General features: G+C 46.2%; 1 protein-coding gene across 1 annotated transcript; it reads right to left on the bottom strand.

The window, feature by feature from the left end:
* Positions 1 to 1918: 1918 nt before the first annotated feature.
* LOC138738561 (dentin sialophosphoprotein-like) lies at positions 1919 to 12145 on the bottom strand. The gene is made up of 2 exons (XM_069889006.1): positions 12019 to 12145; positions 1919 to 4708 (listed from the first exon to the last, which is right to left on the bottom strand). The coding sequence occupies exon 2, from the start codon at positions 4675 to 4677 to the stop codon at positions 3187 to 3189; it is 1491 nt and encodes a 496-aa protein (XP_069745107.1). The 5' UTR covers positions 4678 to 4708; positions 12019 to 12145; the 3' UTR covers positions 1919 to 3186.
* Between the last annotated feature and the right edge of the window lie 229 nt (positions 12146 to 12374).

Genomic DNA, 12374 nt, shown 5'->3' with positions numbered 1-12374 from the left:
TGAACATCCTATGGGGATTCCGGATGCCAGATATGCAAATTTTCCCGCTTGCCTGAGACACACTCTTACACCTGCATTAAGAATAAACAATTTAAAAGACAAAAGGCAGTGCAAAATGTAAAGTAATTTGAATAAAATTAGTACTGTAGTCCTTAATTATATAAAGTACACTTCAATCAGGTAATTCCCATAACTTACAAAATCTTAATTTAAATTCGAACCCTGGTCACTGGTGCTGTAATAGCATTGCACTAACCGTTGCACTAAACCTGCCGCCATCATAATGAACCTCCCCCTCCCCACCTCAAGTTTACAGATAAAGCCTTACTAATATACTTAATAATATACTAATAAAGATAAAAACTCTTACTAGTAATAGGGAGACACTTTGGGATAGTCACCCCCAGCGTTGAGCAGCATTGGCCAACTCTTATCTCTTGGAGCCGAATGCTGACGACTGCATACAGGCACCCCAGGCTGTCAGGGGGCCCAGTCACTGCACTGCAGTACCAGCCAGTACTACAATGGTCACAGCAGATATCCAAGCCGCCCGAAAGACTTAAGTTGTCATTGTATCGTCATCAAAAACAATGGGTGAATGTGGTAAAGTACTGTATGGTTTCATGTCCAAAAGTGGTGGCTTTTACTGAGATGTATTACCAGTGAAGTAGACAGGCACTGGATGATCTCAGTTGTGGTGTGTGGAATGGTGGGTAACCATATACTTATCTGTTTGGCCACACCCATTGGCCGACTGTACCTGTGGCTCCTGAATAAAGGTGACTGTTCCACAGCCCCCTCCTAAGTTCAGGACTAGTTGACCAGCATGGATGTGCCTTCATTCTATTGCTAATAAAAGCCTATCAGTTTTGCTCAACTTCAGCCTTTTAGAGTCATTAGGGCCCTTTCAAACTATCATGTAAAATGGGGTTAACAGGACAATTTTCTCAGTTAGCACCCCAGTTACGCAGCAGTTAGTAAGGGTCTGGCCCAGTCAAGCCTGTCGGAATCCAACCGGGTCCCTGACCTACCTCAGCGGTAGTCAGGGAACCCAGTTAAACTTACCTAGGTCGCGTCTGCAGGCGATTTGAAAACTAAAATGGCTGACCTGCTTATTCCAGTGATGTCAGCCCTTGCATGCGTGCATCACTGGGCAGCACCCAAAACATCTGAGCATCTGGCAGTACTTCCAGTGAGTACGTGACGCATCATGTGGGATCCCCCCTGCAATTTGAAAAATGCTTCCAGCACCTTTTCCCCAGTAATGGCAACTGTCTCCTAGGAGGACTACCCAGATGCTGCAGTTTAAAAGAGGTTATTGATGGTCCATCACCTATTGTACCTGACTCAACCATGACCCTTGGCAATGCATTCCAGGCACCCACCAGACTCTCTGTGCAGAAAAAAAAACCTTACCTCTGACATCTCCTCAAAATTTTTCTCCACTCACCTTTAACAGCTATCCTCTGGAGAAAGGTGCTGGCTGTCCACCCTATCTATGCCCTTTATAATCATAGATACCTCTATTGTCACCTCTCATGGGAATAAAGATTGACTTACATAAAGTTTCATGTATGTCAGTCACGTAATATTGATAAGTTTCCATTTTATTTGTTACTCCATATAAATATTATTACCATCCAAGACTTTTTCATCTCACCTAGCTATCACGAGACCTTTCTGCTTGTGACAGAATTGACTCCAACCCATGCGGACTGCGAACGAAATGCAAATAGTCCTCTACCTTCAATGTCCTTCCCTGCCCCTGCTTCCCTTTCAACCGTGGACAGAGGAAATGGTTTTGGAAGCAGCCTCTCCCACCCTCCACTCCTCCCTCCCGTCGTCACCAATTTCTCCCCCAATGCCTGTAGTGCTGGCCAGTGGCTCCTTATGAAGGGACCCCTTTCAGTTGCCATGCCACCATTATAAAGTTCAATTTATTGGAATGGTTGCAAATTCATGCATTCTCTTTGTGCTTCCAGTTATTCTCACAGCAGCAGTGTTCTTCTGTGGACATGATAGTGAGCAGAAACGCACATGCTCATGGCCGCCTTATATCCCAACTTCTCCTGGTTGTTCAAATCTTCCGACAGGCATTCGTTATTCCTGCAGCTTCAGGGTGCCAGTATTCTGCATCCTTCCCGGGGACCTGCGTTATGTATGGACTGCACCTCTCTGCATGTCTGAGGATCTGAACTAGCGCCTGCAAAGTGAACTTGCGTTGTAACAGAATTCATTGGACCAGTCATTTCCTGACTTCCAGCAGCCTTTCCACCAGCAGTTGGTTGCAAGCCCACAGCCTGAATGAGCACTGCTTTCACACCACTGAAGGTGCTCCCCAACATTCAGGACAAAGAAGTGTGCCCGATGAGTGAGCCATCCACATTGCTGGGCGTTCATTCCCAAAGCCAGTCATGGATCACGCCTCCATTTTCTCATCCAAGCTGCTCTGACAGCACCCCCTGGATGGACAAGGGCATGAGATTGACCTCCAAGCCAGCATGATGACTGGCAAGCCTGCTTTGATGGGGTGAAGACCCTAGAAAGTATCATAGCAGGAGTCTCATACATTCCCAACAGAATACACTGTTGAGCTTGCTCATGCAAGTCTTGGCAGCTGGCAAACACTCCCTCAACTGCCCTCAACCTCACCCTGTGTGCAGCAGGCAATGCCCAGTGGTGAGCCCATGTGCCAGCTCACTTCAAACAGTCATGAGGTGGTGCCCCATGCCCTGGCACCAAACCAGCAAGCAGACAGCTGTGAACTGCTGGCTGTAAAACCCTACAACTGGGAGCGGAGTCCCAGGTGGAGCAAGGGCCAGGGTAACAGAGGGAAATGGTGACGTGGACAACCGGACTTTAAATGTGGCCGCAAATCCCTGCACCTACCCGGCAAGCCACCACAACGGACCTTGACTCTCTCACGTGCGTTCTGACACGTCGGGGAATGTGTGGGGTGGGAATGGCCTCTGATGGGCTGCACCAGTCACCTGTGGGCCTGGTGGCTCAGGTTGGTACGCAGAGGGCATTCAGCACTGCCATTGGTTCTGCTGGAGCTGGTCGCACTTGTGCTGGAGTTGTGCCTGCTGCGACCAATGTTATTCCTGCTGGTGACGGTACTTCTATTGGTATTAGTGTTGTCCTTGGTGATGATGCCCTTGCTGGTGATGGCACTTCTGCTGGTGTTTATTTGCTCTTACTACTGTTGCCCTTGCTGTTGTTACTCTTGCTGGTGTCTCCGCTCCTACTGGTGTTAATGTCACTCTTGCTGGTGTTATTGCTCCTACTGGTATTAGTGTTACCCTCGCAGGTGTCACTACTTTTGCTGGTGCTGCTGCTCCTACTGGTGTTAGTGCTACTCCTGCTGGTGCTCCTGCTGCTATCAGTGTGTGCGTTGATGCTGGGAATGGCCTCGCTCCTGACGGTGTCGCTCGTGTTCCCCTTGGAGTTGGGGTTATTTTCATTTCTACTACTGCTGGTATTTTTTCCATTGCCATTAGTGTTTGTATCGGAGTTCATGACAACCTTGCTTTTGCTGTTGGTGTTGCTTTTCTTAAAGCCGGCATTTCTGATCTTCCTGGTGAAGCTGAAGTAAATGTTCTTTCTCCTTTTAGGGGTGGCATTGGTCTTACTTCTGCTGGGACTGATGTTGGTGATATTGGTGTTACCCTTGTTCCTGCTGGGGCTTATGTCAGTGTTAACCCTATTCCTGCTGGGGATGGTGTCGGTTTTAACCCTATTCCCGCTGATGCTAGTGTCACTGTTGACCCTGTACCTGCTGGGGCTGATGTCAGTGTTGACCCTGTTCCTGCTGGGGCTGGTCTTGATCTTGTTCTTGTCTTTGCTGGGGCTGGCTTTGGTGTTGGTCTTACTTCTGCCTGGGTTGCTTTTGGTGTTGGCCTGACTCCTGGCATTGACCTTGGTCTGATCAGTGCTGGAGTTAATGTCGCTCTTGATGGTGACGCCCCTTCTCCTCCTGGTTCTGGTGTTTGCGTGGCTTTTGCCGCTGGTGATGTTCCTCCTGACATCGTTGTTGAGGCCAATGGCAGCTTTAGAGCTGATGCTGGGTTTGCTGGTGAGCTTGGTGATTCCGCTGGAGCTGCTGCTGGAGCGCCTGCTGGAGCTGCTGCTGGAGCGCCTGCTGGAGCTGCTGCTGGAGCAGCTGGCATTTCTGATTTTGCTCCCAATGCCACAGCTGCCGGTGTCTTTCCTGTTGCCATTGCTCCTGCTAGCCTCATCAGTGGTATTGGTACTGCTGGTGCTAGGTTGGCCCTTGCCTCTGGCGCTTTTGGTGTCACGGTTGCTCCGTTTGGTGCCAGTCCTACTCCCGTCAGTGCTGCTGCTATTGCTGTCGATACTGCAGCCATCCACTATGAGCCTGCCGGCACTGATAATGGGACTCGTGCCTGCGTTGCACCTCCTGGGGTAGATGGTTGGACTGTTGTCGAGGCTGGTGAAAGGACTGGTGCCGAAGTTGCGTCGGCTCGGATTCTTCCTGCTGAGGCTGATAATAGGGCTGGTGCCAGTGTGTCGCACGGCTATGTTTAGATTACTTTGGCTGATGATGGGACTGGTGCCAGTGCTGTACCTGCTGGGGCTGCTCCTGCTCCGACTCCTGCTCCGACTCCTGCTTCGACTGATGCTCCTGGTGCTCTTGGTCTTACAAAAGCAAAGCATCGTGGAAGCTCAGGCAACCCGGACCCTGCAGCTGGAGAACAGAAACCTTTGTCAACCATGCAGTAATCAGTCAACCAACACATTGAAATATTTAGGCCGGCACGATTGTCGTAGCGGTCACAGTGCCAGCGACCAGGATTGGGGTTCAAATCCCCCGTTGTCTATAAGAAGTTTGCACGTTATCCCTGTGTCTGTGTGGGTTTCCCCAGGGGCTTTGGTTCTTCCTATCATTCAAAACGTACTGGGGGTTGGAGGTCAATAAGGACCAAATGGGCCCCACGGGCTTGTGGCCAAAAATGGCCTGTTTATCGTTGCTGTAGGTCTAAATTTTAAATTTAAAAATGTCTAAGAGTCTCTAAAATGCCCCTTATATTTCACCATCCTTCCACCACTCTGGCAAGGCATTCCAGACACCCACATCTCCCTGCATAAAGCACTTACTCAAGATGTCTCCCTCAGTTTCCCTCCCTTCACTTTGTACAAATGTCGCCTGGTGTTTGCTCTTCCTGCCCTGGGAAATAGGCTTTGGCTCTCTACCCTGCCACTCATAAGACTTTTGAACAGGTACATGGAGAGGAACGGTTTGGAGGCCAGTTGGCCAAACGCAAGCAAAGAGGACTAGCTTGGTCAGTGTAGATCAGTGGCTCTCAACCTTTTTTGTTTCCACTCACATAACACTTTAAGTATTCCCTCTGCCTTCGGTGCTTAAGGTGGTATATGGGTGGAAAGAAAATGTTTGAAAACCACTCTTTTAATTGTATCTAATTGACTCGTTATGTGCACGGTTTCATAACTCTAAAGAAAATGGGTCAATGCCAATTTTTCTCAAGCAAAATATTCCAGTAACAATTGGGTCTAGAGCAGTGATTCTCAACCTTCCCTTCTCACTCACATACCACCTTAAGCAGTCCCTTACTAATCACAGAACACCAATGGCATAGGGATTACTTAAAGTGGTAAGTGAGTGGAAAGAACAAGATTGAGAACCACTGGTGTAGATGATTTGAGCTGCAGGGCCTGTACCATTCTGTAGAACTCTGGGACTCTATGACAGAACAACATTATGACAGGTTATCTGCTGGACTTCTATAAAGGTAAGAGAACTGCCCATTGAGAATCCAAAATGGGAATAAATTGGGAAGGCATTTAACAAAGAATGGCTACAGCAGAGTCTCAACTGACCTAGTTTCAATCCTGACTATCTCGTGCTATCTGTGTGGAGTTCATTCACCCTGTGAACCGAACGGTTTCCTCAGGGCCAAACCACTTTGCTCCAACGTCCCAAAGTTATGAAGACTGGTACGTTAATTGGCCACTGTAAATTGTCCCCAGTGTGCAGGTAAGTGGTAGAATCCAAAAGGGAGATGGGGGAATGAGGGAGCTGATGAGAACACAGGGTGAATAGAAATAAAACACAGAAGTCTGCAGATTGAAGTGAAAACACAATGCTGGAGAAACTCAGCAGGTCAAACAGGGTACTTTATGTAGAAAAGATAAAAATACATAACCAGCGTTTCGGGATTGAGCCCTTCATCAAGGTATGAGCAAAATGTAGGGAGGCGCCCAAACAAAATGGTGGAGGGGGAAGGAGCAGGGGGAGGAGCACAGTCCCACAGGCAGGAGGTAATATGTGGAAAAGGGAGGGAGGTGCCACCAGCAAACAAGGGGATGGGGGACAGCTCTGTGAATGGAGAGGGAAGGGAGAGGAGAGCTAGAGGAAAGGAGACAGAGGGATGGGGAAGAGAGGGAGAACGAGGTGTGGTCTAGCAGAGACCGGAGAACCGATGTCAATGCCATCTGGTTGGAGAATGCCCAGACTGAAAATTAGGTGTTGCTCCTCCAGTTTACAGGTGGTCTGGGTATGGCAGGGTGGTTGGAAGATTGGTTTAATGTAGGCCTCGTGTACATTTGTCTTAATGGCCAACAGAAATTTAGTTGACTGAAGGGCCTGTTTCCATGCTCTTTGTCTCTGTGGTTCTTTTTTTCATTCTGCATTGCAATCACAATGGCTAGTGATTTGCAAATATTCTTGGCTGGTTCATGTCTACAAGGTCGAAAAGTCCAGCCAATAATACTGTGGATCTGTCATTGAGTTTGCCTCATGGACCATCACTGAGTCAAGCATGCATGCCAAAATAAGCCCCACTCACAAAGCAGAGCTGGTAGTCTTCAAAGGACAGAGAGGAGGTAGCAAGGCTCGTAAAATGCCGTGAGAACAACAACCTGATACTCAATGAGGATAAGACAAAGGAGATTCTGCCTGGAGGTCAGTGACTAGTGGAGATATGGAAGGATATCTTCTGAGGCTCCTGCTTTTAGTGATTTTTATAAATGACCTAGATGAATAAGTGGAAGGATGGGTAAGTAAGTTTGTGGATGATATGAACGATGGAGGAGTTTTGGATAGTGCTGGCGGTTATCATAGGTTACAAAAGGATATAGACAGGATGCAGCATCGGGTGGAAAAGTGGCAACTGGAGATCAATCTGGAGACGTGTGAGGTGATGCATTTTGAAAGGTCAAACCAGAAGGCTGAGCACATGGTTAATGGTCAGATATTTAACAATGTGGAGGATCCAAGGGACCTTGGGGCCCAAATGCGTACATTTCTCAAATTCACGGTCAGCCCCTCAGCCTCCTCTGCTCCAGAGAAAACAAGCCCAGTCAATCCAAACTCTCATCACAACTAACGTTCACCAACTCCCGGATGAATCTCTTCTGCACTTTCTCTAGCACAATCACATCTTTCCTCTGGTGTGCAACCAGAACTGCATGCAATATTCCTTATCTATGATGTGACCAAAAAGGTTTATGCAGATGCTCTTGGAAATTTTATACTTTTATACACAATTCCTGGACTGAATATGGGCTAGTTGAACCTTAGGCTCAAAGGTCCATTTTGTCCACCATTATTGGCAAATGAGCATGCTGCCTACAAAGAAATGTGCTAAAATTAGATCTCTGATCCAGCCTAAATACTAATGACCAGGTTATCTAACATATCTCTGGAGAATGGGTAGCACAGTTAACACCAGTGACCTAGGTTTGAATCCCACTCTCTCTGTGAGGAGTTTGTACATTCTCCTCATGTTTTTGTTGTTGTCCCAGATGTTCCAGTTTCCTCACAACGTTCATAACATACCAGGGTTATAGATCAATTGGGTATAATTGGCTCGTGGGCCAAAATGGCCTGTATGTCTAAATGTAAAGATGGGTAAATCATTATAATCTTTGGCATTTCTCATCTGCGACATTAAGGTTGTTTCAGGAGGAGGAAAATGTAAAGGAATTACATCTAAGTGAGTTGTAGTTACCTACAACCACCACCCCACCCCCCCCGCCTTTCAGCCACCCTTCAATGTAATGCACTTTTTTGAGCGTCTGAAGCAATAATTCAGGGTCCTTGTCCAATTTGCAGCAATCTCTCAGTAAGTGAAGGGGGAAAAGTCAGAGGATTTTACAATGGGCTGCAGTGTGCTATTTTTACCCACCCTCAGCCAGTGTGATATCTGAAGTTGGTGACGTTTAATGGCAGTTTGTCGATGCTGCATCAGCCATCATTTTCTCCTTCCACTGACAGGTTGTCCAATTTGGGTGCCTAATTGGAAAACCAATGTTCTTACCATGCCCCGGATGCATAGCCAAGGTCTACCTCTTCAAAGGTTTACAGCATCGTGCAACTGGTCCCATTGACTTCCAGCAAAGACAGCATGAAAGAAATCAAGGCACCGAATGGAAAAAGTGGGGAAAAGAAAATCGGATGTCCTTAACTTGTACTTGCATCCATTGGTGGACTCTTGCAGGATCCATGGACTTCTTTTCTCCATTTCCTTCACCATTCTACATCTCAAAAGTCTATCCAGAGTTTCAAGCTTGCAGGAACCTAACCCAGTCATTCCCCCGCCACCACAACCTCAACCAGTCAGGACAGCATATAAAATGGTACTGCACAGGAGTCTGTCACAGTCCCTGTTCAAGGTCTCAAATTTACTCTGCATTTCTTCCTCCTTATTACTTCATATTAACACAGATCCTTTTAGAAAGTTGCTGCTAAACCCACTTCCACCACTTCGGCACACAGCGATCATCAGAATTCACTGTGCTAACAATACATATATACTTTTCTCAAATTCTTCTGTCAACTACCACCTATTTGATTCCTGACCTTCCATCTGGTGGAAACTGTTTTCCCTGAGGCTGCCCAGTACAACAATGCAATTCCAAGAAGGGTGCCAGTGATTGTATCATTCCTCTATCAATTAACCTTGGCGACTGCTTTGCTTGGATGTGACTGAGATTGATGTGCATCCCACAATTTGGATGGAACGGGCTCAACTCAAGTTTTTTTCTTGAGAGATTATTCAGCCATTTTGGGAACAGTTGTAATTTCTGTTTCTTCAGCTCTTGAAGTCTAGTTTTCTGAATGAATTGATTTTTCTGTTTCCTATGACACCAGATATAAACATTCTCTCCACCAACAATAGCTTTCATCTCAATGACTGATACCGTGTGGTCAATCCTGACAGTTTTCCTTATTCATTACATTACAAAAAGCCGGACAGTTCTAATTCCTCCTTTTAGCTTCCTTGAGTCTAAGGATTCTGAAGTTTTTAAGCATCATACTTGATGCTCAGGAGTTGTCACAAAGCTCCAACTGAACTAGCTCGTTTACATCCCTGCTCAAATTTCCTGCATCAATTCTGTTGGCATGTTACTTTGGAAAGGGCCTTACACTTGGATCCATTGCCTCAGTGGCACCTGAATCTCAAACAAGAAGTCCCCCTAGCCTCTGAGATTTGACAGTTAGGCAAAGTAGGTCAAAGTTATAGTACGCAAGGGTCAACCAGGGAATTTTTGACTGACACGGTGTGGTAGCTGGTACATCTGTTCCCACAGCACCAGAGACTTGGGTTCAATCCTGACCTGGGGTGCTGTCTGTGTGGAGTTTGTAATCTCTCCCTTAGAAGTGCAGTTTGCTTGGTTAACTGGCCACTGTAAATAGTTCTTGGTGTACAGGTGAGTGACAGAACCTGGAGCTGGTTGAGAAAGAGGGAAAAATAAAATAATGGAATTGGTGTAGGCTTTGTTTAAATGAAGGCAGTGGGCTGGAGGGCCTGTATTTCTCTCCAGCTAGATCAGTGGTTCTCAACCTTTTTATTTCCATAGGGGCTCTATGGTTAGTAATGGATTACTTCAGGTGGTATGTGAGTGGAAAAATAATGTTGAGAACCATTGCTCTATCCTGTTGATGACTTGGTGGCTGTGGCGAGTGAACAAACACCTGCCGGCTGGTAAGACAGTGATTCATATCCACTTTGGTGTTCAGTCGTCTATCATTTCCTCTGGTCCTGTGCTCAGCTATAAGGCCATTACATCACAATGACCCTGTGATCTCCAGTTGCCTCAGAGATGTGTATCAGCATTCCAGAGGGAGGTCTCATATCAGTGGCTGACCATGCACATGGGGATGTTAAATATATCGAATAATTGAATGACAACATGTTACAGGAGGAGAGTATTGGGCCCATCAAGCCCACAATATTAGATTGGAGGTCAGTCCAGAGGGTGATTAAGATCACTGGTGTCTCCCTTCCTTCTTTCAATAATATATACAGGGAGCGGCACTTAAAGAGGTCTCATTGAGGATCCTTACCAATCAGACTACAGTATCTTTGAGACATTACCTTCAAGGAAGAGGTACAGGAGCATTAAAAACCAGGATTGCCAGGCTGGGAAACAGCTCTTTCCCACAGATGGTGGGACAGTTGAAGAATCCCAGAAACCCACAAATTATTTTTGTGCATGTATTTATTTTGGATCACATATATCTATCTATAGATGCCATTTGTGTACAGGGTGTTCTGTGTGCCTGTGTGTGTGTGCACTATGGTTATATATGTCACAGAAATGCTGGAGGATCTCAGCCAGTCTTGCAGAATCTATCGGAGAAAAATATATATTACAGACGTTTCGTGCCTGAGCCCTTCCTCAAGGTTGTCCTCGACCTTCCTCAACCTTGAAGAAGGGTTCAAGCCTGAAATGTCAGTGATGTATCATGATCTGCTAGGAATGCTATGAGACGGGCTGAGTTTCTCCAGCATTTCTATGCTTTGAATGCAATCACAGCATATACAGACTTTTGTGTTTCACTAAATATAATCAAATGACAACACACTTGATCTTGATCTGATTTTGCCGCATTCCCAGCAGTTTATCTCCAGCTCTGAAAGTTCCTCTCCTTCAAGGATCCACCACCCATTGTGAGTGTGAGGTGGTGAGTGTTCCCTGACTTCTTGAAAGAATGAGTGTGGCACCATGAACATTTGCATAAGGTCACCTTAAATCACCTTGGATTCTTTCGGCTACCACATCAAATCTATGGCCTCCTGCTTTTTCATAATGAGGAAGAGTTTCTCTTTATTCACAAAGTCTAGGTCGCCCAATCTTCAACGCCTTTACCCTCTCACTCGAGATTATCCTCAGCTTCTCTAATCTATCCACCCAGCAGGCTTCCCTTCATTCCTTGGGCTGTTCTGTCTCCATCCTCACTCGTATCTTCACGTACTCCTGGCCAGCACGGTTAGTGTAGCAGTCAGCGCAACACTCTTATACAGCACCAGTGACCTGGGTTCAAATCCAGCACATTCTCCCTGTGTCAGTGTGGGTTTCCTCCAGTTTTGTCCCCCCTTTCAAAAATGTAAAGGTTAATTGGTGTATTTTGGCAGCATATAGGCTAATGAGTAGAAGATATACAGCACGTTAAAAAGCCCTTTCGGCCCACTAGCTCATGCCACCCAATTAACCGGCAATCCTCGGAAAGGTGGGAGGAAACCACAGCCCCCGTGGAAAACCCCACACTGACGTGGAGAGAACATACAAAACTCCTTACAGACTTCGCAGGATTCAAACCCGGTCCCGATCGCTGGATCTGTAAAGGCGTTGCGCCAACCGTGGCGACAACCCCAGTGTTTCATCAAGGTTCAGTGAAGCTCCCTCTTTTTTTTTTTTTTTTACAGGGTTCCTTGGAGGTTATTTTTTAATCCTGCCCTTCCACGGTCAAAAATATGCACACAAGGGGTCTGTACTCTTGCTACCCACTTCAGATTATTTTCATTTTTTCCTCTCTACCACCCCTGCTAAAATGCATCCCTTTGCAATATGACTTTCATCTCTCCACCTCACCAACCTGCTCACATTCTCTGGAAGTCTTTCACCATACTCCTCATTACTTACCACAGCACTTTGTCTGGCTTGTTACTCTTTGCACTAAATACAAGAGATTAGCATTTATTAAGGAAAGGAGTGGCGAAGGGCCAGCTTTTGGGGAACACATCTGCATACCTTATTCCAGTTTGGGGAATAATCAACTGCTGATGCTCATTCCATCTGCCTTTATGCCACCAACTTTCATTGTTGCTGTTAAACCTATCACTTGGCACTTTATAACTTTTTTTTTAAAGTTTATGTAACCATCACCTGCATTGCATTAGGCCTCATCAACTCTCTCTATTACCTCATCAAAACAACAAATCAGTGAAGTCTGATTCGCCAAAAGCTTGCCTTCATGAAACCCCATCCAAAACACTTCATTTCGTCAGTCATGCAGTCAGTTTTAACCGCACAAGCCCAGTGGTTGCTGGGTTTATATTGAACAAGGGTGTCTTATTTCCTGTGTCTACATTTAAGGGCTGTACAGT

Source organism: Narcine bancroftii, chromosome 7 (assembly GCF_036971445.1).
Source record: "Narcine bancroftii isolate sNarBan1 chromosome 7, sNarBan1.hap1, whole genome shotgun sequence".
In the NCBI taxonomy this organism is placed as follows: Eukaryota; Metazoa; Chordata; class Chondrichthyes; order Torpediniformes; family Narcinidae; genus Narcine; species Narcine bancroftii.
This window is presented reverse-complemented; position numbering and strand designations above follow the sequence as displayed.

What these genes read in the sequence shown, in the direction of transcription:
- LOC138738561 (XM_069889006.1), bottom strand. Translation starts at nt 4,677, where the DNA reads ATGCTTTGCTTTTGTAAGACCAAGAGCACCAGGAGCATCAGTCGAAGC.